The 26,661-nt window shown below is 53.5% G+C and overlaps 2 protein-coding genes across 2 annotated transcripts in view; both read left to right on the top strand.

Moving 5' to 3' along the window:
• The window catches only part of ANXA11 (annexin A11), a 41,797-nt gene extending 16,690 nt beyond the window's left edge, over positions 1 to 25,107 (top strand). Inside the window, exons 2-15 of the mRNA XM_082854633.1 lie at positions 7,892 to 7,954; positions 9,505 to 9,617; positions 10,551 to 10,937; positions 12,244 to 12,331; positions 12,578 to 12,672; positions 13,297 to 13,410; positions 15,439 to 15,529; positions 15,918 to 15,997; positions 16,130 to 16,186; positions 17,908 to 18,001; positions 21,111 to 21,206; positions 22,225 to 22,283; positions 22,396 to 22,518; positions 24,329 to 25,107. Of these exons, the coding sequence (XP_082710759.1) occupies positions 7,900 to 7,954; positions 9,505 to 9,617; positions 10,551 to 10,937; positions 12,244 to 12,331; positions 12,578 to 12,672; positions 13,297 to 13,410; positions 15,439 to 15,529; positions 15,918 to 15,997; positions 16,130 to 16,186; positions 17,908 to 18,001; positions 21,111 to 21,206; positions 22,225 to 22,283; positions 22,396 to 22,518; positions 24,329 to 24,388 (1,512 nt within the window). The 5' untranslated portion in view covers positions 7,892 to 7,899 and the 3' untranslated portion in view covers positions 24,389 to 25,107. The remainder of the gene's footprint in view (positions 1 to 7,891; positions 7,955 to 9,504; positions 9,618 to 10,550; positions 10,938 to 12,243; positions 12,332 to 12,577; positions 12,673 to 13,296; positions 13,411 to 15,438; positions 15,530 to 15,917; positions 15,998 to 16,129; positions 16,187 to 17,907; positions 18,002 to 21,110; positions 21,207 to 22,224; positions 22,284 to 22,395; positions 22,519 to 24,328) is intronic.
• LOC309971066 (small nuclear ribonucleoprotein Sm D2-like) lies at positions 2,954 to 3,470 on the top strand. The gene has a single exon (XM_082853853.1). It carries the CDS (start codon positions 3,091 to 3,093, stop codon positions 3,445 to 3,447), a length of 357 nt encoding a protein of 118 aa, XP_082709979.1. The 5' UTR covers positions 2,954 to 3,090; the 3' UTR covers positions 3,448 to 3,470.
• Positions 25,108 to 26,661: the final 1,554 nt, after the last annotated feature.

Here is a 26,661-nt window from a genome sequence, read left to right as displayed (position 1 = left end):
AGAGGTGAAGCCCCTGTCACACCCGAGGTCTGGGGAGGTGAGGGCCTGGCTCCAGGTCACTGATCGGGGACCTTTTCCGTATTAACATTCTTGGAACTGACTACCTTAAATAGTCTTGCTTTGGGCCCCATTTGCGCCCTGCTCTGGGTTGTTGCCTCTCAGCAATGACCCTGGAGAGATGGGCAGTGTATGGTGGTCAGGAGCTGCTCAGACCGGCTCAGGGCTGGCTAATCCTTCATCTCCCAGCAGCCAGGTACTGGAGGTGGGCCAGGAAGGCATGTGGCTGACCGGTTACACCTTAGCCTGCCCAAACCTAGCTTTGCACTGGAGCAAGGAGAGTTTGCAGATAAGCAAATTTCTTCCTTGTATTTTTAAAAAATATACATATATGTATACACGAACATACATAAACTGTATATATATACATACACGTATGCATTTACATTTGTGTGTATGTGTGCGTGTGTTTTGTCTTGAATTATACTTTGGAAACTGCTCAGTGGCGACCTTTGAGTAAGGGATTAGAGGGGAGAATGAACTTTGTTTCTTTGTGCCTTTCTGTTCCATTTGAATTTCCCTACAGTGTGTTTGTATTCCTTTTACTTTTTATTTTTAAATGTGATTTATTTTTTAGAGCAGCTTTAGGTTCACAGCACCACCTCCGCCACTATCATCACCCCACATCAGAGTTACAATTGATGAACCTATATTGACACAGCATTATCACCCAAAGTCCATAGTTTACATTAGGGTTCACTCTTAGTGTGGTACATTCTATGCGTTTTGACTAATGGATCCACCATTTTAGTGTCGTACAGAATAGCTTCACTGTCTTAAAAATCCTTTGTGCTCTGCCCATTCATCCCTTCCTCCCCCTAACTCCTGGTAATCACTGATTTTTTAACTTCTCCAGTTTTACTTCTTCTAGAATGACATACAGTTGGAATCATGCAGTACATAGCCTTTTCAGACTGGCTTCTTTCACTTAATAATATGCATTTAAGGTTCCTCCCTGTCTTTTCGTGGCTTGATAGCTCATTTCTTTTACTGCTGAATAATATTCCATGGTCTGGATGTACCACAGTTTATTTATCTGTTCACCTTTTGAAGGCATTTTGGTTGCTTCCAAGTTTTGGCAGCTATGAAGAAAGCCACTATAAATATCCATGTACAGGTTTTTGTGTCCATGTGTGTCTTCGTCTCCTTTGGGTAAATACCAAGGAGTGCTGTTGCTGGATCATATGCTAAGAGTAAGTATGTTTAGTTTGTAAGAAACTGCAAACTGCCTTCCAAAGTGGCTGCACCATTTTGCACTTCCACCAGCAATGAATGAGTTCCTGTTTCTTCACATCCTCATCAGCATCTGGTGTCATCAGTGTTTTGGATTTTGGCCATTCTAATAGGTGTGTAGTAGTATTTCATTGTTATTTTAATTTGCAATTCCCTAAGGATGTAGGATGTTGAGCATCTTTTCATATGCTTTTTTGCTATCTGTATGTATTCTTTGGCAAAATATCTGTTCAGGTCTTTTGCCATTTTTTAATTGAGTTTTCTTTTTTTTTTTTCTTTTTAATTGAAGTATAGTTGATTTACAATGTGGTGTTAGTTTCAGGTGTACTTTATTGTTGAGTTTTTAAGAGTTCTTTCTATATTTTGGATAACAGTCCTTTATCAGATGTGTCTTTTTAAACATTTTCTTCCATTCTGTAGCTTGTCTTCTCTTCCTTTTATTTTTAAAAAGAAATCAGCAAGGATCATCTGAGCGGCATGGTTTAAACTCTACATTTAAATTTTTGCATAAACACAGATTGAGGATTTAATGTTAAAAAACTAGCACAAATAAATACTCTAGACCCCCGACTGGGAAGGCCGGTGGAGGGGTCATCCCACGAAAGCATCCACCCTAGTCCAGGCCCTCTTGGTCTGCTGCTGGTCACTGGGGCGGGAGGTCTCACGGCCGTGCAACTTCTGGCCCTGGGAGACGCGTCCAGGTCTCTGCCTCCTCTCAGTGTTAGCCCGCTGTAAGCTGTGTCCCCACCTGGCCCTCTGGGGAGGACAGTGCTATATCCTTGTGTGAGGCATTGCCCTGCCACCATCCTTTTTCCTCCATGTCCCTGGAAGTGAGGCAGGACACCAGAAGATGTGCATAGTGCATCATCCAGCCCATCTTGCCATCTCCCACTGTGGGGGTTGGGGGAACAAGAAGACTCCCCATTATGGGGTGTGTGGCTAGGTCAGGGTAGTGAGGTGCCTCTTGTTCTGGGTGCCTCTTCTCCCAACACAACAATTTCTAGATTCCTGTGTTTGGGACTCTGGCTAGGACCTTTGCAGAGCCCTTTAAATTGAATGGTATTCTTGTGTACATGTACACAGTTTTAGGGAACAGGCCATTTTACAGTCCCTGAGAAGCCCCCTATGTACCTGCTGTATGCTTTCAACATTCACCTAGGAAACTGAGGCTTGGTCTCATGGGATCTTGGGATGCCCAGGTTTGGTGTTTATCCTCAGAGTTTACTGCTGGGAATAAAGGCTAGATAGAATAAGCTAGAAAGTGTCCAAGTACCTTAAAGGAAAGTTTGTTTCCTAGAGTGTGGAGCACAGAATCAGTTACATCAGAACTTCTGCAGGACTTCCCTGGTGGTGCAGTGGTTAAGAATCCGCCTGCCAGTGCAGGGGACACGGGTTCGAGCCCTGGTCCAGGAAGATCCCACATGCTGTGGAGCAGCCAAGCCTGTGTGCCACAACTACTGAGCCTGTGCTCTAGAGCCCGCAAGCCACAACTACTGAGCCCGCACGCCACAACTACTGAAGCCTGCCTGCCTAGAGCCCGTGCTCTGCGAGGAGAAGCCACCGCAATGAGAAGCCCACGCACCTCAACGAAGAGTAACCCCCGCTCGCCGCAACTAGAGAAAGCCTGCGTGCAGCAATGAAGACCCAACGGCGCCAAAAATAAATTAAAAAGAATCCCTGGAGGTGGGAACGGGATGCTTGTTTATATTTCGGATTCCTGGACCCTTTTCAGACTGAAGGGCCCAGAATGATTGGGGCCAAAGCCTCGGCACTGAGAGTGCGGCCACCACCATCGCCAACATGAGCCTCCTCAACAAGCCCAAGAGTGAGAGGACCCCGGAGGAGCTGCAGAAGCGGGAGGAGGAGGAGTTTAACACAGGGCCACTCTCCGTGCTCACCCACTCGGTCAAGAACAACACCCAAGTGCTCATCAACTGCCACAACAACAAGAAGCTGCTGGGCCGTGTGAAGGCCTTCGACAGGCACTGCAACACGGTGCTGGAGAACGTGAAGGAGATGTGGACCGAAGTCCCCAAGAGTGGCAAGGGCAAGAAGAAGTCCAAGCCAGTCAACAAGGACCGCTACATCTCAAAACTGTTCCTGCGTGGGGACTCGGTCATTGTGGTCCTGCGGAACCCGCTCATTGCCGGCAAGTAGGGGACTCCTCCCTGCCGTCAGAACTTGCCCCCTCGTTTTGCGAAGACCTGCCCTTTGTGCTGGGAATAATAAAGTCATGTGTTTTTTCTAAAAAAAAAAAAAAAAAAAGCCTCGGCATTTTTAGCAAGCTGTCCAGGTGATTCTCACGCGTGATGAAGCAGTGCTACAGAAAGTGTAGTCCAGAGTCAAGGAGCATCAGCATGTTTGGACAAGTCTCAGACCTACCCTTGCAGCGACTGTGGGGGCAGGACCCAACAACCTGGGTTAAAACAAGTCCAGCAGGTGGTTGTTTTGCAGACTGAAGTTGGAGAAGCACCAGTTTAGCCAGAGGGGGCCACAGCTGGATGAAATCAGGCATACAGGTGCAGGTCGATGGTCCCAGTGAGGAAGGAAGGGTGGTATCTGTGCTGCATCGTGCCCCAAGAGAAGCGGGACCAGAGGCCGGAAGTTCCGTGCAGGCTGGTTTCTAGGAACTGGAGCAGTCCCCGAAGAGGCCAGCTGCCTGCGGCACTTGGAGGCCCTCTCCAGTGAGTCCCGAGACAGAGTGCTCTGACCAGAGCCAACATGGAACGGGGATGTGCCCAGCCTGTCAGAATCCTGGCCTGTCCACTGTGTGAAGCATCCCACCCAGGCACCTTTTTTCTTTCTTAAAGGGCAGAAGTAGGAGGAAGGCATTGGTCATCACAGAAGGTGTGATATTCGTAGATGCCACAGAGAAAGCAGATCTGCTGGATTATAACCCAGGGAGTTCCCTTCTGTTGTGAAGAGTGAGGGTTGGACAGAGTTGGGAGGGGAAGATGAGGCACTCCCCTCCAAGCCCTGCCCGAGCTCCCCTCTGAATCAGGATATAGCACCCCAGCGTGCCAGGCCGACTTCGCCAAGGACAGCGGGCCCTGCTGGTGGCCTCTTTTGAGAAACAGTGGAGGCCAGAGTTACCCAAAGACTGGGCCATGAGCGGATTTCTTAATTTTCAAAAAAGCGGGGAAGGCTGTAGATGTTGGGAGTCAGAGTTGCGTGCTGATCTGGGACATGCGGTCGTTGCGAAGGGGCGAGGTGGGCACTAGGGCATCCGAAGGTCGAACCAGGCTGTCCGGCTGCCTTTGCTTTTCTCCTGGGGATTATTAGACGGATGAGCTGGAGGGCTCTAGGCCTGGGGTGACGTGTTAGCATTCTCATTTGATGGAGGCCCTCTTTGTACTGTTGTGAACAAGATGAGGAGACAGGTGTCGGGCTGTGGTAGAGTTAGGTGGCCTGGTAGCTGGTTGAACGCCTGTACCCGCGTGGTCCTGGGTGGGCTGACGTCGGGCTGGGAGTTGGTCGGCAGCGACAGTTCAGGAGTGCTCTTTCTGTATCACTCGCCTGGAAGAACGCAAATGCCATGCTTTCCCGATCAGTGGATATAAAAGAAAGCTGAGAGAGAGTGCTAAGATGCTTGATGTTGGTCAGGATGGCAGGTCTCAGTAGGCTAGAGGGACGATGGGCAGAATGGAAGAGAGAAATTTAACAGGAATCAGCATCCCGTCTCCATTGTCCAGAACACCCAAGTGTTACCCATCCGGGGAGGGGGGAGGGGCGGAGCTACTGCCCTGTGCTCTCCAGTCACCACTGGGGCCTTTGGTTCCCAAGAGAGCTCAGAAGGAGAACGGAGTGGGTCGCAGACGCGAAGCTATTTCAGGCAGGAAATGGTGGGAGAAAAATGAGAAGACTGGAGGTGGTCTCTTGGGGAGAGGTGAAGATGGGGTCCTGGGGGCATCGTCAGGGAACTCTGGGAATGAGCACCATCACCCTGTGAGCGGGCTGAGGCTGGCCTGCGGTCCTGCCCCAGGCCGGGAACCTTAGCAGTCCCTTCAGGTCCGAGTCCCACGGTATATTTATATAATAATGCCAACCCCAGGCTCAGAGCTGGGCAGCCTTGCACTGAATGGACCCTGTGTGAGTTATTCAAATCTTGGAAGAACAGCACGGCCTCAAGTGAGCTCAGAAATCCCCACCTGAATTGGGCCTTTTTTAAAGTTGTTTTTTTTAATTGGCATACATGCATGTGGCAGGAGATGCAAATATAAACAGTGAGCTTCATTTCTATTCCAGTTTTCCCCTCCAGAGGCAACCAGTGTTACCCAGTTTCTTGTTTAACATTCCAGGGATGGGTGTGTGTGTGTGTGTGTGTGTGTGTGTGTGTGTGTGTGTGTGTGTGTATACAGCACTATATTTGTACATTTTCTTTTTTTAAACGAAGTTAGCATACACACAGCACTACACCTTGATTAATAATGGCGATCGTTTCAAATCACCGCTTACAGAGCTGGCTATTTCTGAAAAAGCTGCGGAGTGTCCCTTGTGTGGATCTGCTTGATTTACTTAACCAGCCTCTCGCTGGTGCATATCTGGGGGCTCCTTCTTGCTGTTGTGGCAGATGCCGCAGTTTAGTGTGTCTGGGAAACAGACTTCCAGAAGTAGAGCTTCTGAGTCAAAGCGTGTGTCATGTTTAATTTCTACTTCTCTATTTTTAACTGGCAAGTCAGCATATTAGTGAGGGTGAATATCTGTAGTTCCTTTTCTGTAATTGTTTGCATCATTTGAGTTTCTATAAAGGTTATTGGTCTTTTTCTTATCGTAAAACATTTTTCCTAAATTTATCACTTCCCTAGTCTTTATGTTGTTTTCGTTACTTGTTTCTTACGCAGAAATTTAATTTCATCTTTGGGGATAAGGGCTACTTCTTATGCTTAAACTTTGGTCTGGCTGAAGTTTTATCTTGGCATATGGAACAGGGTCGTATCCAGCTCTTTTGTTTTGTTTTTCCATCTGACTGTGGATGGGCCTTTGGGCTCGTTCTCCTGGGAGGTGGTCTCCAGAGACAAAGGTGTCAGGAGCACAGCTGCAGCTCCCCCTGTTTTTCTGAGGGCCGGTTTCTCTTTCTTCCATCAGAAAGTTCCTGGCCCATCCATCATTTGCCTCCCCAGGGTATCTCCTCAACAATGACATCCGAGGGTTCTGGCAGATGGGTCAGACTGAAAGCACCACTAGGGACCTCAGTCACCACGTGACAGCGTGCTTGGGAAAGGGCCTTTGGCCCACACCGCAGGTCGCCAATTCTAGCTCTCTCCAAGGTCACTAGGCCATCATCCGGCCTCCCATTGCAGTCACCAGTGGGACCCACTGACCCAAACAAATTACCATGCCCACAGAGCTGAGAACCCAGACCCACCCCATGGGGACCGGTGGCACCTTGAGGAAGCCCTTCAGCTTCCTTGGAAACAGCATGCCTAGTTCGCCAGCGTAGCTGTGAAAGGCAACCAGAGTCTTGTAGGTGACCAACAGCGTCTAGAGCAGTGTTTCTCAAAGTGGGGTCCTTGGACTAGCACCTGGGAACTAGTTAGAAATGCAAATTCTGGTTCTACTGACTCAAACCCTGTGGGTGGAGCCCAGCAATGTGTTTAACAAGCCCTCCAGGTGGTTCTGATGCACACTGCAGTTTGAGAACTAGCTTGGGACCCAGCCTGGGAAGAGAGCAGCTAACCTAGGGTCAGCAGGTGTGATTGTTAAGGGGGCCCGTAGGTTTCCTCACTCTCACTGGTTGTTGGATGCCTCTCAAACGGCAGCAGCCACTGATTAGCAAGAGTAGGCAGGTTGCCTGACAGTGTGTGGTGTTACGGCAGATCTGTGTCCCTCCTGGGCAGTTCAGCTAACATGAGACACGGCAGAGGGATCTGTACAGAGAGGGACTTTGTGAGAACAGATATCACGCCATCACCAACAGGTAAGAGCTCTAGGTTCTGGCCTTTCTCCTTCCCTTACTAACTGATCTGCAAGTCACTTACCTTTCTGCGCTCCATCTGCCCCATCTGTAGGGACAGGATTGTGCTCCCTCACTTGTCCTGATTCCGGATCCTGGATCAGATGAGCCCTCCTGAGGTCTCTCCTTGTTTCTAGGAATGATGATATCATACCCCGTTCCCTTGCCTGGTGAACCAGAGGTTGGAGAACAAAAACCGTAGTTTGGGGCAGAGCCAATTTGGAGGCCGCTGTGTATAGCTTGGGGTCTGTAGGTTGGGCACAGGGAGATAGGGGCTCTGGCTTTCCCTGTTGCTGGATGGATGGTGATAAAGAAGATACCGGCAAATAGACCTGGACCCCCCTGAGAATGAGGTGGGAGAAGAGCGTCACACGTGCTGCATCCCTTGTCAGCAGAAGTGGGAATGGAGCTTGGGTGAAAGGGGTTTTCAGGGAAACTCACTGGTTCATGGGTGGTGAATCCTGTAATGCCCCCGGTTGCTGTTGCTGGCGGGGGCCCAGCAGGTACAGGGTGAGCTGGGCTGCCCACCATGGGTCAGGCCTGATGCAGCTCCTCCTGCAAGGGCCAGCTTGCGGCCGACACTGTTCTCCGGTAAGACTGGTGAGAGCCCCCGGCAGAGCCTGGACACACTTTCCTCTTTCCTTTCAGATCTAACCATGAGCTACCCAGGCTACCCCCCGCCCGCAGGCGGCTACCCGCCCGCTGCACCAGGTAAGAGGGTCTGGGGCAGGCGAGGGAGGGAACGCCCTCTCTGCTCAGGGCCCAGGAGTGGAGAGGGGAGGAGTGATGGTGTTTTCCAGTTATTTCCTTGCTCCCTTTGGACCCCCACAGTGCAGCCAGGCAGGGGAGGGGCTGGAGAAGAGCTTGGACCTTGGGGCCAGGCGAGGTCAGGGTTTGAAGCCACTTCTGGAAAGCCAGGACCAGGCCAGGCCCTGATCTCTTGCCGTATTAGCTGATAGCAGCAGACAAACGTGTACCGTTCTCTGAGACTCAATTTTCTCCTTTGCAAATGGCTTCAAGCACCTCCATCCCTGGGCTGGCCCAGACAAGAACACGGTAGCCAGGTAAAGCCTCTGGCACAGTGTCCTCTGGAGCACTGCTAGGTGACGACTGCCCATTGTCGCTTCTCTTGCCCTGTGCTCAAGGTGTGTGGTTTCCCAGCAGCAGGGCCCCTGCAGAGGGAGGAAGTGGAGGCAGTTGCTAAGGGTCAGACGTTACTGCTGCAGCTGCTCCTGTGGCCTGAGAGCAGGGAGGCTGCGCCAGCTGGTCAGGCACCCATGTCCTACCACTGCCACCTCTGTCATCACCTGAGCAGCAAGAGAGGGAGCAGGCGGGCGATTCCGGGAGAGCTCCGTCCTGAGTATCCCGGAGCCCTGGGGCTGGAAAGCCAAACACGAGGCCCTCAGGGCCTTTTTGCTATCATGGACAGGGCTGCATCTAACAGGCCAACAGCCCGCAGGATGATGCTAGCTGCCTAGCTGCCGTGCTGCTTGTCATGGTGACAGCTGTAACATATGAATGCTCGCTGGGCTCCCAGCTAAGCCCTGCCCGGCATTAACTCTCTTAATCCTCCTCACAGCAATTTGAGGCAAACACCAATTATCCCCACTTCACCTGAGGAAACTGAGCCAGGGTGGTTGAGTGCCTTGCCCCGGGGCACATACCCCGGTCCCGATGGTTTCAGAGCTGGGGGTCTTTACTGCTGTTCCCCTGTTGTCCCCTGACAAGGACAGGTGTCTGTTTTCCATAACCGAGCCCTGTCTCCCTCCATCCTGTCATCCTGCCTCTCCCTGCCCCTTACAGACTTGTGATGACAGCACACAGCCAGATTGGCAGGACACCCCACCCCGACGCCCACCCGCCCCTGCCATGGTTCTCCATCACTGTGGACTCTCAGTGATCCCTGAGCTTGCCGCTGCCCTGGGCTTGGCACAGTGTCCCCGAGTGACCTGTCTTTATGTCTATACTCCCACTCCATAGGGGTGAGCCCAGGAGGGCGGGTCTGCCCTTGGCCCTCCTACCTTAATACCCACAGAGGGTCTTGGGAGTGTTTGCTGAACACCGAATTGAAGGTTCCCTCCTCCCTTCCTCTGGCAGCAGGATCTGGCTAGACTTTGTTGCCCGAGTGTTTGCCGTGTGGTCTATATAAGACTGTCCGCGGCTCTGCTTGGCTTCCCCTCCGACCACCTGGGAGCTTGATATCTCTGCCTTGTCCTGCTGGGGAGCCGCAGGGGCGCTGACAGGCCTGGTGTTGCTTTCAGGTGGCGGTGCCTGGGGAGGTGCTGGCTACCCACCACCCAACATGCCCCCCATCGGGCTGGATAACGTGGCCACCTACGCAGGGCAGTTCAACCAGGACTACCTCTCGGGAATGGTGAGTCCAGCCCTCCTGCTGGGCTGCCCCGGGGGCCACACCGGCGTGGCCAGAGAGAGAAAGGCTGCTGGCTGCCGTGGTGTCAGGGGGGGTGGTGTGTGCACGTGCGTGTGTATCTGTGGGCGCCGAGGGTGTTGAGCTATATCTTGGGACATGACGGTTTCCATCAGGGCTCTCACCGGCTCACTGTCCCTCTCTGCATGTTGATTTTCCCATCTGTAAAATGAGCGGTGGGGGAATGCATTGGGCCACATGGTCTTGCAGGTCCCTTTCAGCTCTGGGGGATTGGGTAGGGGTGGGGCCTTCGTGGAGTAAGCATTGAGCACCTTCTGCATGAGCTCAGCGTAGGGATAGAGGGGTGAGGGTGTGCACCTGTGTGTGCACGCATGTGCCCTGTGCAGGTGGCCACACGCGTGCGGGGGCTGCTGGTACACGTGGATGACTCTCCTGGTTGGGCCTGGCAGCACGGACGCACATGCTACCTTTGTTGATTTGCTTGTAAAGTAGCATATTTTATCATCTAAAAACAAATGTGTGCTCAGTGTAAGCGGTGTAGCCACGCCACAGTCTAATTTGTGCCCGGCCCATTCTAGGCGCTGGAGATAGAAAAATCCCAGCCTGGGAGTACTTACCATCCACTGGGAAGAGACAGGCAGTAGCATAAGGAAACGGTGTGGTGTTAGAGCAGGTGTGGGTTCTTTGGGCACAGGGCAGGTGAAGGGGGTCAGCAGTGCAGCTAGACGGCGTGTAGCACAAGGTGGGTGGGCAAGGCGGGCCTTGCTGAGAAGCTGGTGGTGCTCGGACTTGGCTTGAGCTGAGTGTGGCTCCGGGGTGCCCGCTGCAGGGCTCAGGGCGGGGAAGGGCAGGTGGATGGAGTATGGCTGTGCCCCTCAGGGGCTGTTAGTCTAAGGCTCTTGCTTCGTGGACTTTCAGGCTGCCAACATGTCCGGGACGTTCGGAGGAGCCAACGTGCCAAACCTGTACCCGGGGGCCCCTGGGGGCGGTTACCCTCCCGTCCCCCCGGGGGGTTTTGGGCATTCCCCTTCCGCCCAGCAGCCTGTTCCTCCATATGGAATGTACCCGCCCCCTGGAGGAAACCCACCCTCTGGGATGCCCTCGTATCCGCAATACCCAGGGGCCCCTGTGTCAGGCCAGCCCATGCCGCCCCCTGGGCAGCAGCCCTCGGGGGCCTACCCTGGACAGCCGCCCATGACCTACCCTGGGCAGTCGCCAATGCCACCTCCGGGACAGCAGCCGGTGCCAAGCTACCCAGGGTACACTGGGTCCGGGACCGTCACCCCTGCTGTCCCCCCAGCCCAGGTGAGTGCCAACTTTGTGCTACTCTCTGTCCAGGCCTGGCTCCGAGGGCCTGAGACATGTGGCCCAGTGTCCTCTGCCAGCAGGGCTGGGGACCGTGCAGGGGACAGGGGAGGACTAGGTCCTCCAGCTCTAACTTGTAGTTTTCAGCGTCACTTCCTCACAGACTCCCCATCCCCTGTTTGTGCGCCTGAGGACCTAGGGAGCTACTGTCTTTGTCCCAGCTTGTTAGATGGTCCCTGTGGGAGCTGGGTCTGAATGCCTCCGGGTACTCTTCATTCGTCTGGTGTTATTTACGGCCTGGGTTTTGTAAGAACTGGTCTCAAGGCCTTTGCCCAATGGCTCTTAGTTTTCAATCCCCCGGATGTGCCCTCCCAGACTAGCTTCAGAGGATTCTTAAAACCAGCTCCTTTGGGTAGGGAAGATTGTTGGCAGTTCTTTCAGGGCTGCTCTTGGCTCGTTTTGGAGAGCAGTTCATGTTTGCAGAGCCTAGAATTCATTGTCATGGTTACACAGCGAAACCAGCCAAGCACAGGGCTAGTGGTATGTGGTTGACTACTATTTTTAGTCAGAGGGTCCCTTCCCCTCCCTCCCTCACACCCACACGTCCCCCTACCCCTGCCCTGCTCTGCATCCTCCCTCTCTGCCTTCCCCCTTATTCTTGTCTCTCAGCTTGTCTCCTTACCTCTGTTAAAACCAGTTTGTACTAGACAACCCACCAAGGGAGAGTTCCGGCAGGAAAAATCAAGTTCGCTTGGAGTGTGGCTGTCATGTCAGGAAGGAGCCCAGCAGGCAGGCGGGTCGTAGAGTCCAGAAAACAGTGCCGGGAAATGAGAACTAGTCCGAGAGGTAGCTGGGCTGCATGTCCCATCGTGAAGGCTGGACACCTGCATCCCAGAGGGAACACCTGTTTCTCGTGTGCACAAAGGTGGACTAAGCAGGCCCGTTAGGGAAGCCCTGATGTGTGCTTGGTGCTGAGGCCTTGAGGAGAAGGCCGCACCCCTGTTCCCGAGGCCTCCCCTTCATCAAGAGCCCGGGCCCAGGCCTGGAGGACCTAGGCATAGGGTCGATTTTCAGCATCAGGACTCAGTTCTAGGTGGGCTCCTAGCCACGGGATCCAGGCAGACGTTTCAGTGCCAGGACAGGTAATGGTCACGTTAGGCTGACTCAATGTCGAGTCCCCTGTGCTGTTGAGGGCAGGCTCCTTCAGGTACCCCAAGTTGTAGAGGAAAGGTCATTTCCAGAGTCTGGGGCAGGTAGTCTCACGTCTGGGGGATATAGCATTCTTCCTGTCTGTCTGTCTGAGCAGTTTGGAAACCGAGGCACCATCACAGATGCTCCTGGGTTTGACCCCCTGCGAGACGCCGAGGTGCTGCGGAAGGCCATGAAGGGCTTTGGTGAGAGACCCCAGGTGGTGCGAGTCCTAATCGCCCCCGACTCCCTAGGCAGTTACACAGTGGCTCTGTGGGCTGGGGTCGCTGGGTGGAGGCAGCCTGGCCCCAGTGGTGGGGGAAGAGAAGGTGGATATGGGGGTGCAGTTGGGATGCCCAGGAGAATTGGAAGACCCAGGCCAGGAAAGTCTGTAGCCGCAGAGCGTCCCCACGACCCCCAGCCCTGCCCACTCCCACCTCTCCTTCCTCCAGGGACTGATGAGCAGGCCATCACTGACTGCCTGGGGAGTCGCTCCAACAAGCAGCGGCAGCAGATCCTCCTGTCCTTCAAGACAGCTTATGGGAAGGTGAGTGTTGGCGAGATGGCGGGGTGGGGGGGTCCCTCCTGACTTAAGGCATATCCTCTAGCACAGCCCTACTCCTGCTTTTCCTTGGGGCCTAGTGGGTCTAGATCTCCTGGACAAACCATAAGGCACATTAGGGCATTTCCTGCTGTCTCTCAGCTGATGGCATCTTCTAGAAGCAAAGGATGCTCTGAAGGAGAAATTCCAGAGTCCACAGGGTACTGAGGTTTGATGAGAGGCGCCCAGGAATCTGGGCTCCAGTCTGGCTGTGCACGACTCGCCAAGACCATGGGCAAGTTATTTCCCTTCGAAGGAAGAGGCTTTAAGTACTGAACAAATGCACGGGGGCCGTGTTTTGATTCTGGGGGCTTTCAGATCTTTAGATGGGTAACCACTGGGTACATGTAGGCTAGTGTTCTGGCCCGGTGCCTCTCCTACTTTAATGGCCAGGAGTCCCCTCGGAATCTGGTTTGAATGCAAGCTCTGATTTTGCAGGTCTGACTGGGGCCTGAGGTTTGGCTCTTCTGCAGATGCTGCTGGTCCCTGGATCTGGGATCTTGTCCCTATTGGTCACCTCCTGTGGATTCTGAAAATAGGTTTTGTTTGTTTGTCTGAATGTCCAATCAGGATTTGATCAAAGATCTGAAATCTGAACTGTCAGGAAACTTTGAGAAGACAGTCTTGGCCCTGATGAAGACCCCGGTCCTCTTTGATGCTTATGAGATAAAGGAAGCCATCAAGGTGTGTATGGGTGTGTGTGTGTGTGTGTGTGTGTGTGTGTGTGTGTGTGTGTGTGTGTGTGTACCCGTGTGGGCTGTCCCGGGAAAGGCCTGGGTCACGTGGTGTGTCTTCGCTCACTTATTAGCTACGGTTGTCAGCATGGCTCCTGGACCCTCCCGGTTGGAGTCCAAATGCTGTAGGAAGGGGAACTTCTGGTGGCTCCCCCAAGAGGCAAATGAGGCGTCATTCGTCATCAGGGAGCATCTAAGTCTCTCCACCTTAAAAACACGGTGGGAGCTGGGGAGCTGGGGTTGCAGAGGGAGCTAGTGATGCAGTGATAAGAGTGGGAGGTGTGGATTGTATCCTCATTCATTAGGACTCTGTTGTTAGCAGATAACAGAAACGCACTTGAGGAGCTTAAGCGGAACAGCAGCCTGGCTTGGCGAGGGCCGGGGGCCGGGCAGACTTTCTCTCTCATCTCTGCTGCTTCTTGAGTGTCTGCTTCATTCTTCCATCTGCTTCTGTGCCTCTCCTTCCTTAGCACAGCATCCCTGTCGACCCCTCTCCATGTACCTGTCAGAGATCCAGCTACAGAAGAGGCCAGCTGTCCCTTGGTTCAAATTCCAAATGGGGGCAGGTTCTGATGGGCTTCGTTTGGGTTTAGTATCCCCCTAGTTCAATCAGTTATGACCAAACAGAGGGTCCTGCACGTTTTGTACAGTCCTGTGGCTCCCAAGACCCCCAGCAGGTGTCCTGTGGATGGGGAGGAGCCACACCCACAGACAGGGGAGTCCTTGTGAACTGAGCAGGTGCCGCAGAAGGAATCTAACATTCCTCAGGGGCCTGATAGGCACAGTGACTTTTCTTGCCCCCACGAAGATGTTACCTGAAACTGGGTTCGCCTTTTTGTGGCTGTCAAGAGACCCAGCCAAGCCAAAGAGCGAGGCAAGGAAAGATTTATTACTTGCAGCAAGTAAGAACATTGGGGATCTTTCCCAAAGCCGTATCTCGCGGAACTGCAAAACTGGGGAAGTTTTAAGCTAAAGGCACATACATATTCATGAAGGGGCTTGGGTGGTCCACAGAGTCCAAACTTGAAAAGGCCAACCTCTTCATCCCTTAGGTTCCAGTTGATTTGGTGGTTGAGTGCCCAAGGGGGTTTAAATTCTGCCAACAGCTCGAGAAAGTGCTTCAGGCTAGTTTTTACCATTGAAACAGAGCTGGGAGGCTTTACATCTGATTTGTTGTCTTTCCTATTGTTCTTTTGTTCCTTTAAGGACAAGTACTGTGGCCAGGCTTAGATTACAAGATAGCTTAGGCTAAAAATGGTTTCTCTTATGTCAAGAAAGCCATTCCTGGTTCTCTTGCTCTGGGGACACCCTACTCTGTCTGCCTGCAGTATCACTTCCATTTTATGGTCAAGGAACCTGAGGCGCAGAGAGGTGAAGTGACATGCCCAAGGTCACACAGCTAGTGACCAGCAGAACCAAGATTCAACCTGACATAGAAACCAGGCTACTGACCCTGTCCTCTGCCTCCTCACTGTCCCTGACTCGCTCATCTCTTCCATCCTCGATGTTGTTGCCTTCTCCTAGGTGTCTCCAGATGCTCCACGGTCCACTCTAGGACTCACGTTTTCCCACATGTCATGCTCTCGCTTTAAACCCGTTTTCTCAGTTGCTTCTCATCTCATTCATGGGCTGAACTTGGAATAAAACAGATCCAGGTCCACCTCTCAACCCCACCATTTACTGTGTGGCCTTGGACAGGTTACTACACTTCTCTAATTCTCAGTGTCCTGGCGGGTGGAATGGGGATGTTCCTTCCCATGATCTCTACTTATCACCATGTTGCTGTCATTGCTGGTACTTTCCTGGGACTGCGGAGGGGAGGCTGGCTGCTTCAGGCCCGGGCCGGGCCGCAGCAGCAGCACGATGGGCGGGTCTGTGTCTGTGGCCTCTGCCCCTGGGCTTTGTGCCCCGGGGGGTCCTGAGTGCCAGGGGGGAGGCTGCAACAAGCCTGTGCTTTGTTGTGCCCTCTGCCCCCCAGGGCGCAGGCACTGATGACGCCTGCCTGATCGAGATCCTGGCCTCCCGCAGCAATGAGCACATCCGGGAATTGAACAGAGTCTACAAGACAGGTTAGGCTGGCCCCGGGCCCTCTGCCCCCTGCAGAACCCTGTGCTTTTAGGGCCTTGGCCACACCCTCTCCCAGGGCCTCTCTTCCTTCCTGGCCTCCTTATCTCCTGCCACCCCTAACACACTGGGATTCCCTCCCAGACCCAGGCCTGCCTACTGTTTACACTGGAGCAGGTGACTGAGGTAAGAGGGCGCTGGGGTAAACCTCCTGGGCGAGGTTGGGGCCAGGTCAGCCCGGAAGTCACAGCCCCTCCTGATCTCCGGTTGTTTGTTCCTGGGGGCCACGTGGGCCACCTGTCTCCTCATGCCAGAGCCCACTGTTAACTGTGTGCAGTACGCAGCTTGGTCCACTGGGCTACAGGGCAGCCGTTTCCTGTGTCTCCCTTTTAGAATTCAAAAAGACCCTGGAGGAGGCCATTCGGAGCGACACATCAGGGCACTTCCAGCGGCTCCTCATCTCTCTCTCTCAGGTACCTTTCCCAGGGCAGAGATCGGGCCCACAGCAGGGAGAGGTGGATCTCTGGGCCATGGGGAGGAGGAACAGGGAGGGAGGGGTGCGGCTCCAAGGAGTGACCCTGACCTCACAGCCTGCTTCCTTTCAGGGAAACCGGGATGAAAGCACAAACGTGGACATGACGCTCGTCCAGAGAGATGTGCAAGTGAGTGTGGTGGCCGCTCACCTGGCTTCCTGAGCAGGGGAGTGTCTTCCACTTTCTTGTGTCACAAGGGAGGGGTTCTGGGATTGAAAGAGCAACAGATAAGGAGTGGATTCCAGATGCTGTGAGTTTCTCAGGGGAACAGTCTCTGGCTGTTTCCTCTCTTGGTTCAGGAGTCCGAGTGCCTCTCCAGAGGAGTTTGGGTTTCCCACTAATGAATTCAGACCATAGCAGTTCTGGCTGGAGAGAGCCCTGGCTTCCTGGTGGGATGGAGCTGGCTGTGCCTCTCCCCACCTCACTGCTCCCGCCCCCCAGGGCGCTGCATTCACCAGGAGCTGCCAGTAGGCTCCTTGTCTCTGTCATATGTCAGAGGACTTCCGTAGTGCCCTCTTGTAAGGGCTGGAAGAGAACCCCTCTTCTGGTCTGGCCCATTTGCTTTCCAGGTAAGGACACTGAGGCCCAGAGAGGTTGAGCATTGTGTCCAGAGAAACCTGGAGGCAGAGTCTGGGCAAGGGCTCACTGTCTGTGCCCAGACGGTGCCTGCTTCTGCCCTGGTCCCAGACCGCTCACTTAACGTCTCCCTGGCTTGGGACACCCATTCCTATAACTGGACTCAGGGCTGGATATCCCCAGAGTCCTGGGCTCCAGCTCTTGCCCCAGTGGGGATCTTCCGGTTTCTGTTTCCTGTCCAGGCCTTTTCCCAGCTGAGGCAGAAGTTGCCTTGGTTGCAGGGTCTCGTGCCTACTGCTCTGCCTTCCTAGGTCTGGACCTGCTCGGCTTCACCTCGACCTGTGGGGTCTCTCAGCCCCTGATGGCCACCTTCTGCCCTCAAGTATCAGTGCCTTTAGGTCCAAGAGCTGCTATCTGAGGCCTGGAAGGCACTTTTGAGCCATCTGGTACAAGGGTTGCAAATTGGCAAATAGATTGGGCTCAAACCTTCAAAAACCGAACAGGAAAGTGCAAATTCTCCCCATTTGCAAACATAACAGTGTATGCAGTGAAACGGCAGGCAAGCACCTGTCACATAAAATCCCACATCCATAACTGCGATCTATCAGTTGTTGTTATAAATATTGTCTCATGTGTTCCCGCTTACAGATAGGGAAACTGCTTTTAAAGATTGAGAAATTTCACGTAGATATCTGGGTTTCTGGTTCCTCATGAAAAATGGGATCAGGCAGCTGTGAGCCTTGTTCCTCTGTCATGTACTCGGCTGAGAAGTAACTGCCTCTCTGCATGGTCCCCGTGGTCCCCACCACTCTGGCCTTACAGCTGGCCTGATTCCTGCATTTAAGTTACCCAGCTGGCCCCTTTGGGCTTTCAGGTTTGTGACCCCGAATCTAATCCAAACTTCGCGTTTTAGAGATGAGGAAACTGAAGTTCAGAGAGGGCCGGTAGCCTGCCTAGAGTCCCGTGGCAAGTGGGTGGAAGAGCTAGGTCTCAAGCCCATGTTTTCCTCTGTGCTGCTGCTCCCTTGTTGGGTTAAAGCTGTTCCTTGCCTGTCCTGGGCCCCAGCGGCCTTGGCTCTCCTGGCTTAGTGAGAGGATGTGTGGATGGTGTCTACTTCAGCACAGTGAATGGGGCTCAGCTGGGGCCCTGCCCCCCTTTCCCTCCCCTCTGGGCTTGTAGGGCTTGGAGACTCTGCCCAGCTCTCCTCCGTGACCTGGGCCTGGAGTCTGGGGTGAGGTCTGCATTGCATGTCTATCTGTCCCTCTTCTGTCCAGGAGCTCTATGCAGCTGGAGAGAATCGCCTCGGAACAGATGAGTCCAAGTTCAATGCAGTTCTGTGCTCCCGGAGCCGGGCCCACCTGGTGGCAGGTAAGGCAGTCCCGGCCCCCCTGCAGCCAGGTAATGAGGTCAGATGAGGTATGGCAGGAAACAGCTTGCAGGAACACTTAGCAGTTCCGCTCTGCATGGGCCTTTCACTTCCTTGAAAGAGCCCCCTGGTGGAGATTTAAAAGATATTATCAGTGGGTTTCCTGAGTCTGCAAGCATCCCGTTCTGCAGGAAAGCAAGGGGGAGGAGGTTAGAGAAATGGGAGCCTCCTGTTGGCTGGTCTCTTTATCTGCTATAACGTGGAACATTAGAGTTGAGAGAGCCTTCAAGAGCACCTGACCCAGTGGTTTCCAAAGTGTGGCATAAAAAATTAATAGTACTAAGTAACACTTATTTACTCTTTCCTTCAACAAATATAAACTGAGCTCCTGCCACGTGCCAGGTCATGGAGTAGGTGTAGGGAACGGCACTGCAGAATCTCTGTTCTCAGGGGGTTCACCTTGTTTGGGGAGCCTGGCAGTAAACAAAAATCAAATACAATCTGTACCAGTTGGTAAATCTTCAGAGAAGAATAGGTTCGAAACTAGGATAGGAAGTGATAAAGGTGTCGGAGGGTGCTGGGGGCATTCCTCACTGGGGTAATGACATTTGAGTTAAAAACATGAAGGGGGCTTCCCTGGTGGTGCAATGGTTGAGAGTCCGCCTGCCGATGCAGGGCACACGGGTTTGTGCCCCAGTCCGGGAGGATCCCACGTGTCACGAAGCGTTTGGGCCCGTGAGCCATGGCCGCTGAGCCTGTGCGTCCAGAGCCTGTGCTCCTCAACGGGAGAGGCCACAACAGTGAGAGGCCTGCGTACAGCAAAAAAAACCAAAACATGGAGGAGTTGCAGGTGCAAAGGCCCTGAGCATGGGGTTCCCAGTGCAACCGAGAAACAGTAAAGGGGGCTGGTGAGGTGGAGTAGATGGAGTGAGTGTGCATAGGAGGAGGTGAGGTCAGAGACAGTAGGAAGCCCTGATGACAATTGCATGGACTTAGGTGTTTACCCTGAATAAAACAGGAGGCCATTGGAGGGCTCTGAGTGAAGGAGAGATGTGATTTGACTTAGGTTCTGTGAGTGTCCTGGCTGTTGTGTTGAGAAGAGAGAAGGGATCAATGGCAGAGCAGGAAGCCAGTTAGGAGGCTGCCACAGTAACTCCAGGGGAGAAGTGACAGTGGCCGGGACCAGCTGGCAGGGGCAGGTAGCAAGAAGCGCTCAGATTCTGGCCCTGTTTGCCAATGAACTGGACGTGGAGTGTGAGAGAGAGAAAGGAGTCAGGGATGACACGGGGTTTGTTCCTGCTGAGTCAGTGGAAGAGGGGAGGGGGCCCTCGACCAAGACTGGGAAGCTGTGCGTGGAGTAGGCTTTAGGAGGGAAGGAAGCCAGGAGCCTTGAGCCACAGATACCGTGTAGGCAACGGGTCTGCGAGGCCAGAGGCCAGGAGAGGTCTGGGCTAGAGATGGCAGTTTGGGAACTATGAGTGGGTCGAAGGAGTTTGAGGCTCTGGGACTGCAAGAGGTCCCTTCAGAGGGAGACGGGAGGGAGACCAAGCAGTCTGAGGACAGGGCCCTGGCCATTGCAGGAGAATTAGAAGGGGTACCCAAAGAAAGGGGCATCCTGGAAACCAGCAGTGTCAGCGGCGAATATGAGAGGACAGGTGAGGATATGAGAACGGGTGAGGACAGAGAACGAGGGCAGGTGAGGGCAGAGAACGATGACCACACTTAGCAGCGTGGGTGGGTGAAATCGCTGCACCCACTCTGTGCAGGCACTGAGTCTTTAATACATGCGAATAGGGGCCATTCTCCTGTTTTGCAGATGAGGAAGCTGGCAAAGGGCAGTTGGGGAAGTCAGCTACCCAGGTGGTAACGTGGCAGAGCTGGGGTTTGAACTCAGGCCGCCTGCCTTCAGAGCACACTTTTTAACCTCTGCCCTATTCTGTACTGGAGCGCGAGCGAGCATATGCTCATCTTAATCGTTGCTTATTTTAATGAGTATGGAATATGTCTGTAGCACATCAAACCCCCGCTTTCACAAATGTTATTAGTCAGGGGGAAAGAGGAGCTGATCGGAAGAAAGTAGTAAGTAATGAAGTTGGATACAGATGTAGCAGAAATCATGATACTGATATGCAAATCACAGCAGTTTGGAGAGCACAGATAGAAACTGAGCCCCTGGCTGGGGAAGAGGAGGTGTATATCCTGGGGCAGAGCTCAAATCAGGACGCAGGTCTCCATGGCATCACCTGCCTCTCTCGGAACCCACAGCTCACACTTCCTGTGGGTGCTCGGCCCATCCCAGGGTAAGCGGGGGCACTGGATGGGCGTTCGCTCACCGTCAGACTGGGAAGGATTGGCACATAGAATGACGGAGCAGGGCTGGGGCTGGAGGTGCGGGGATCTGGGAAGAGACTATCGGTGTCAGGGCTCCTGGACCGGGGATTGAGGTGTGATGGGTGAGCAGTGGTGAGGGCAGTGCTGGTAAGGGGACGGTGAGCAGTCCTGGGGGGCGGGGGGGGGTGCACTCTCCCTGGGGCAAAGAACTGGCCAACTTGAGAGCTGAGCAGGTGTGGTCACTGGGGCCGTCCAGGGTGCCGGGAGCAGAGGGCGAGAGGTGGGCTCTGGGAAGGGGCAGAGGCCTCCTCACCACGTGTCCTGTACAAGTCAGGTAGGGCTGCCGTAATAAAATACCACAGACTGTGTGACTTAAACAACAGAAATCTATTTTCTCATAGTTCTCATAGTTCTCATAGTTTCTCATAGTTCCTGGAGGCTGGAAGTCCAAGATGAAGGTGCTGGCAGCGATGGTTTCTCCTGAGGCCGCTCCTCTTGGCTTGCAGACGCCCCCCTCCTTGCTGTGTCTGCGTGTGATCTTTCCTCTGTGTTTGCAGCCCTGGTGTTTTCTTGTGTGTCTAAATCTCCTTTTCTTATAAAGATACCAATCAGATTGGATTTGGACCCACGCTAAGGGCCTCTTTTTAACTTAATTACCTCTTTAAGACTATCTCCAAGTACAGTTAAATTCTGAAGTCCTAGGAGCTAGGACTTCAACAAAGGAATTTGGGGGGGGGCACAGAATTCAGTCCATAACATGTCCCTCTGTCTTGCCCCTAGTTTTCAACGAATATCAGCGAATGACAGGCCGTGACATTGAGAAGAGCATCTGCCGGGAGATGTCCGGGGACCTGGAGCAGGGCATGCTGGCCGTGGGTGGGTATCTTGGCCTGCCCGCTGCGGGGCTGTCGTGTGTGGTGAGTTTTCAGGGTGCTCACCCAGCCTCCGGCTGAGGAAGATCATAGTGAAAGGGTCCAAGCTTGCTAAATCCAGTTGCCTACATGGTGGGAAGTCAGGCTGCTTCTCGGTTGCTGCGTATTCGTACCCCCAGTAGCCCTGGAGGCGTCTTGTTTATATTTCAAGCCCAGCCCTGGGGGAGGGAGCTGCAGTGCGGGCACTAGTGGGAACGTGACCAACTGTTCTCCCGGAGGAAGATGATGCATATCCTGCCAAGTTTCCTCTAAAAATACATCCCTGCAGGCAGTTGTCAGATGTTTGTGATGGAAACACGTGGAAAGATTTTTTTACTTGCAGCAGCAAAACAGGCCCTGGGCAAGGAAAGCTGGCGTAGCTCCCAGGACACTGGTGTACTTCCTGCAGTGCCTGTGTCATGTCCTCCAGAGCAGGGCCTGATGGGCTCCAGGTCCGTCCTACCCCCTCCCCCAACCCGGAGGGGTTGGCCCCTCTTTATACCCACTTGGGAACGTCACGGTTTGCCCTTCTTCTGTTTTGCTTTTCTTGGAGCTTTCTGGATGGGACAGATTTCCCTGTGTACCCCATGGTAGGTATCGTGGCCTGAGAACCCTAGTTAGATGTTCGTTCCGCTCGGCCATCCTTTTCCATGAGGGTCATGGCATCTCCAGCCTGTCCTCTCCTGCCTGAGCAGCAACATGGTTCCACACACCATTCACGTTCCTTCCCTGCACAGCTTCCTGCATCACATTGGTTGTCAGGAAATGTGTTGGGTTGGTGTCCAGGCTCTGCATGTCTCTGTTCCAAAGGGCTGGAGCCAGGATTGTAGGATAATTGAGCCTAGAGGAGATGAGGGGAGAGGAAGGTGGATGCGGCGGTGTGTTTGATTGACATCCGGCCTCCTGAGAGGATGCTGTGTGCGTCATGTCCCCCTGGACTGAGTTTTCTGCAGATCGAGTTATGCCGTGTTTCTCTCTTCTAGTGAAATGTCTTAAGAATACCCCAGCCTTCTTTGCTGAAAGGCTCAACAGGGCCATGAGGGTAGGTAACCCCCAGGTGCAGGGTCTGGGTGGGGCTGTCTCAGCCCACTCGTGACTGGGGCCTTGCTCAGGGGGGGAGGCCCGTTGCTCACGCCCCTGGGCCCACTCTCTAGGGAGCAGGAACCAAGGACCGGACCCTGATCCGCATCATGGTGTCTCGCAGCGAGATCGACCTCCTGGACATCAGAGCAGAGTATAAGCGGCTGTACGGCAAGTCCCTGTACCACGACATCACGGTACGGGCCTCTGGGGGCTGTCTGGGCTGCCTCTTGGCGTCCGCTCACCCACGGACCTCCCTGGCCACTCCCACCGTCCCCTTTACTCTCCCTCCTCGGCTCTCGCGGGCTCGGCTTCAGCCAAGTGTGGGCATCTTGTTTGTGGTCCTCGTACTTGCCCTCTTCAGTTTTCACTTGTTCATCTGGTTGTACAACAGCAGGTTGTCAGCTCCTGATGGCAGGGTGCCTCTTGACCCTGCTGTCGCCCCTCTCTGTGTCCCAGCATCCAGCACATCTGCTGTTCAGTAAACAGTTGTGGGGGGGAGGGTCCAAAATCGGCATCCGAGAACACAGGACCTCCCCCACCTGGTGCCTGGCCTTCAGAATCCAGCCGCCCTGTGGGTCTGTGATCCATCAGTGAGAAATCAAGCCCCGAGCCCCCGGAGGGTGAGCGGCTCTAGCCCCCTGCTGAGTCCCCCCCCTCAGCTCTGTGGTGGAGGCAGCACAGGAAGGCAGTGCACAGGGAGGGCCCGGGGGTCACACTGCTTGGGGTCCAGCTCTGGCTTTTCTCCTTGCTCACTGTGTGGTCTCAAGCAGCTTGCTTAAACCTCCCTGAACCCCAGTTCCATCATCGTTAAGAGGAGGATAAATAGCACCCCCGCCCAGGACTGTTGCGTCTTAAAGGAGGTGGTCCACGTGAAGCATGTTGTGTGACACATGTACGTGTCTGATAGACACTAGCTCCTGTTTGATCACTGTGCCAGAGCCAGTCTGATAAAACTGATTCCTGTCGTGGCAGGGGTCAGGGGGTCTGACACTTAATTTCTGAACTCACATGAACCTTGAAATTGAAGTCACCACGCCCAGGTCCTGATTTCAGACTCACTAACGTTTGATGTTGGGCATGTCACTGAGAGAGGCTTCTCTCTCTTTTCTTGGGTATAAAAGCAATGCTGTTGATAGCAGAGAATTAGTAATTATTCACGAAGTATCTTGTGTGTGCCAGTAGGTTGTGGGCACCGAACAGGCCTTGCCCTCAAGGAAGGAAACGATGGTAGGAAATGATGAGAAATTAGCTAAGTGTGGCCTTACTTCTAATGTAAGCGCAGTGGACTCAGATAGAGGGGATATCAGTGTGAACTGGGATGCCCAAATAATAACAGTCCCCTTCACTGGACGGTCGTATCATAGTAGATTACACTTCCTGTACAGGACACAGTAGTGCATTATGGTATAATCCCAACTTAGTGCAACAAAAATGCACTGGGCAAAGGCCACTGGTAGTTAGCCCTGGGTAGGGGGGGTTTTGGCTATTTAAAATTTTTTTGTATTTGTTTTCCAAATTCTGACTTTGATCATTCGGGTGAGTACAGCTTTCTATTTTTTTTTTTTTTTTTTTGCGGTACGCAAGCCTCTCACTGTTGTGGCCTCTCCTGTTGAGGAGCATAGGCTCTGAACGCGCAGGCTCAGCGGCCATGGCTCACAGGCCCAGCCGCTCCGCGGCATGCGGGATCCTCCCGGACCGGGGCACGAACCTGCGTCCCCTGCATCGGGAGGCGGACCCCCAACCACTGCGCCACCAGGGAAGCCCCCAGCTTTCTCTTTTTTAATGGGAGGGCTCAGGAGGCTGAACTGCGTTGGCAAAGGTCTGTGCCACCTGCGAGGCCAGCGTGTGAGCCTCTCACCTGCTCTGGCACCAGCACAGTGGGGAATTTCCTAGGATGGGGCTGCCTCTCTGTAAGGGCACCTGGGGCAGAAGAAAATCAGGAGCCAGGAAGCCAGAACTGGCCGAGCCTCGCTTAACTGATGCCTTACTTGTTTCTGTGACCAGGGAGACACTTCTGGGGACTACCGGAAGATACTGCTGAAGATCTGTGGTGGCAACGACTGAGTGGTGACTGGTGGGTCACTTCTGTCCACCTGCTGGCAACAGCGATGCCAGGAAAAGGCCAAAAGAATGTTTGTCTATTTCTAACAAATCCACAAAAAACCCCTTGGTGTCCCAGCGCAGACCGTCCGTAGAACCTTGGCCCCGTCCCCCGCCTGCCCTCCTGATCCGTGTCTTGTGCTCGTGCTGAGGGACCTGGGTTGGTCTTGAACTCTCTCAGGATACCTCCTCCCCACCCCCACTCCTCACAGCCTCTTGCAGCTAGAGGAGACGTTTTGTTTCCTGACTCATGCAGTCATTCCCCTTTGCTTGTGGCTTAAACTCCTGGCTTCGTTTTAGTCATATAATGTTGTATGTTTATTTGGAGGGTTTTTTTTTAATATATAGTCGTTGCAGACAGATGCGCACACGTCTTTGCTGCATGCACAGTTTGGGTGAGACAGGTGGGGACTGGGGGCGCCATGTCCTCACTGAGGAGTAAAAGGGAAAACCTTTAAGAGTACTCTTTGCATCTGGTGAGAATGTGTCATGAGCTTTGTTATTGCCAAACTCACTCCTTTTTAGAAAAGAAAAAAGCCAGAAAGTCATCTGTTCCACGCAAAACCACGAGAACAAAGCCAGCTCCCTGCCAGTGACAGGGTTACTTGTAATTGAGAATGTGCCTTAAACCTGAATGTCGATGGCCGAAAGCTGTTTCCAAATTAAAGTCAGCCAGTTCTGGAAGTGTTTACCTGGTGCCAGCTTGTTTTCCTGTGCTTCATGATTCTGCCCTGTAGCGCAGGGGTCCAGCCTTACTAGCCGGTGGAAATTTTTATGACTTTAAATAGAAACTTGTGCGTAGGGAACTCTGAGTGTAAGTAATTTGCAGGGACTGGGTCGTAAGGACATGAGAAATGGAGGTTCCTGAAATTCGTGCTCAGGGCCCAGACGCTGAAAAGGCATCATATGCGGGCACGGTGAGGCCCACTAGGGCGAGGAGGAGGAGCGTGGTCCTTCCCGCCAGGTCCGGAAAGAGGGGCACAGGAAGGAGGGGGTGTGCATGACTCCTGGGGGAGGCCTTACCGAGGAGGATCAGAGAGGCGTGAGACCGGCTCCTCCCCTCAGGGACCCTTCAGTCTGAAAGGGAGCTCCTGGCTGTGGTCCCCGGTAGGCCCTTTGCCCCTTGGTTGGTGGTGTTAGGAGAAGGCAAGTCCAGAAGGGACAGAGTTTCTAGAAGTCGTCGCCACTTCTAGAAGCCCAAAGCTTGTTTTCTGGCCAGGGATCTTCACTCCCTTTCTGGTTTCTTACGTTGAAAGTTTAGAAAGGAGAGAATCAGAGATTATGGTGGGAGCCCAAGCCTGCTGGGCCCTAGCAGGGGCCCCAGGGAGTGGCTTGTCCACAGAGTAGACATCTGCTTGGGGACACCACCCTGACTCCTCCCTGCCTTGTGGACATAGAAGAGGGGATGGCCCAAGGGACGTGGGGCAGCCGTGAGCTGGACACTAGCCTGGTCTACCTAGATCTGCCTTGCCCAGCCAGAAAGGCTGATGTGGCCCTGGGATGGATGGCAGGCCCTGCTTGTCACGTCAGCTCTGCTTCAGTTTCCGTGCCTGGAGCCTCTTGACCAGGACCCAGCATGCTTGGCTGCCCTTCCCCAAGGGCGGGCCCCTTGCCCTTGGGTGCCAGGTGGCACCTGCCTGGTGGGATGAACTGTGAGGCACTGCACAACTTGCCCTGGGTCCAGGCCGACGTTGGTGGCCTCCTGCACTGTGCCAGAGTCTAGATTCAACCTCCCATAACGTGACTGTAAATGTTCTGTGACATTACTTTGTCCCATTGTCTGCACCGGAGGTTCCAACCTCGTGCCCAACAGGCAGTATTTAACCTGTATGTGCATTCACTTTGGTCCCCAAAGAGTCCTTTTAGACATTTGAATTTGTTGCCAACATTTAAGCATTGAGCGATTTCATATTTTTAAAAATGTGGAAGAATGGATTCTCATGAAAAGCCAAAAATTCTAGTAACACTTGCCCAGAATTCCTGCACAGCAGTTGCTGCTGGAGCCAACTCACAGGTGCCCTGTTTAGGTATGTACTCTCCATTTTGCCACAGGCCCCACTACTCCCTATTGTATACCATGTGCACGTTACCTGTTGGGCCCTGACACGTCTTTGAGTTTGAGACCCTTGGCCTACACACTTGGGGGCCACCTGTGTTCAGCCTGGTCCTTATTTTCTACCTTTCTGTCCCTCTGACTTCCCTCTTGGTCATGCCCATGGGACCCAACTCATAGTAAG

The sequence above is a fragment of the Leucopleurus acutus genome (assembly GCF_964270905.1).
Source record: "Leucopleurus acutus genome assembly, chromosome: 14".
Classification (NCBI taxonomy): Eukaryota; Metazoa; Chordata; class Mammalia; order Artiodactyla; family Delphinidae; genus Leucopleurus; species Leucopleurus acutus.
The sequence above is the reverse complement of the archived record's forward strand: the minus strand, read 5'-3'. Positions and strand labels throughout refer to the sequence as shown.

What these genes read in the sequence shown, in the direction of transcription:
- LOC309971066 (XM_082853853.1), top strand. Translation starts at nt 3,091, where the DNA reads ATGAGCCTCCTCAACAAGCCCAAGAGTGAGAGGACCCCGGAGGAGCTG.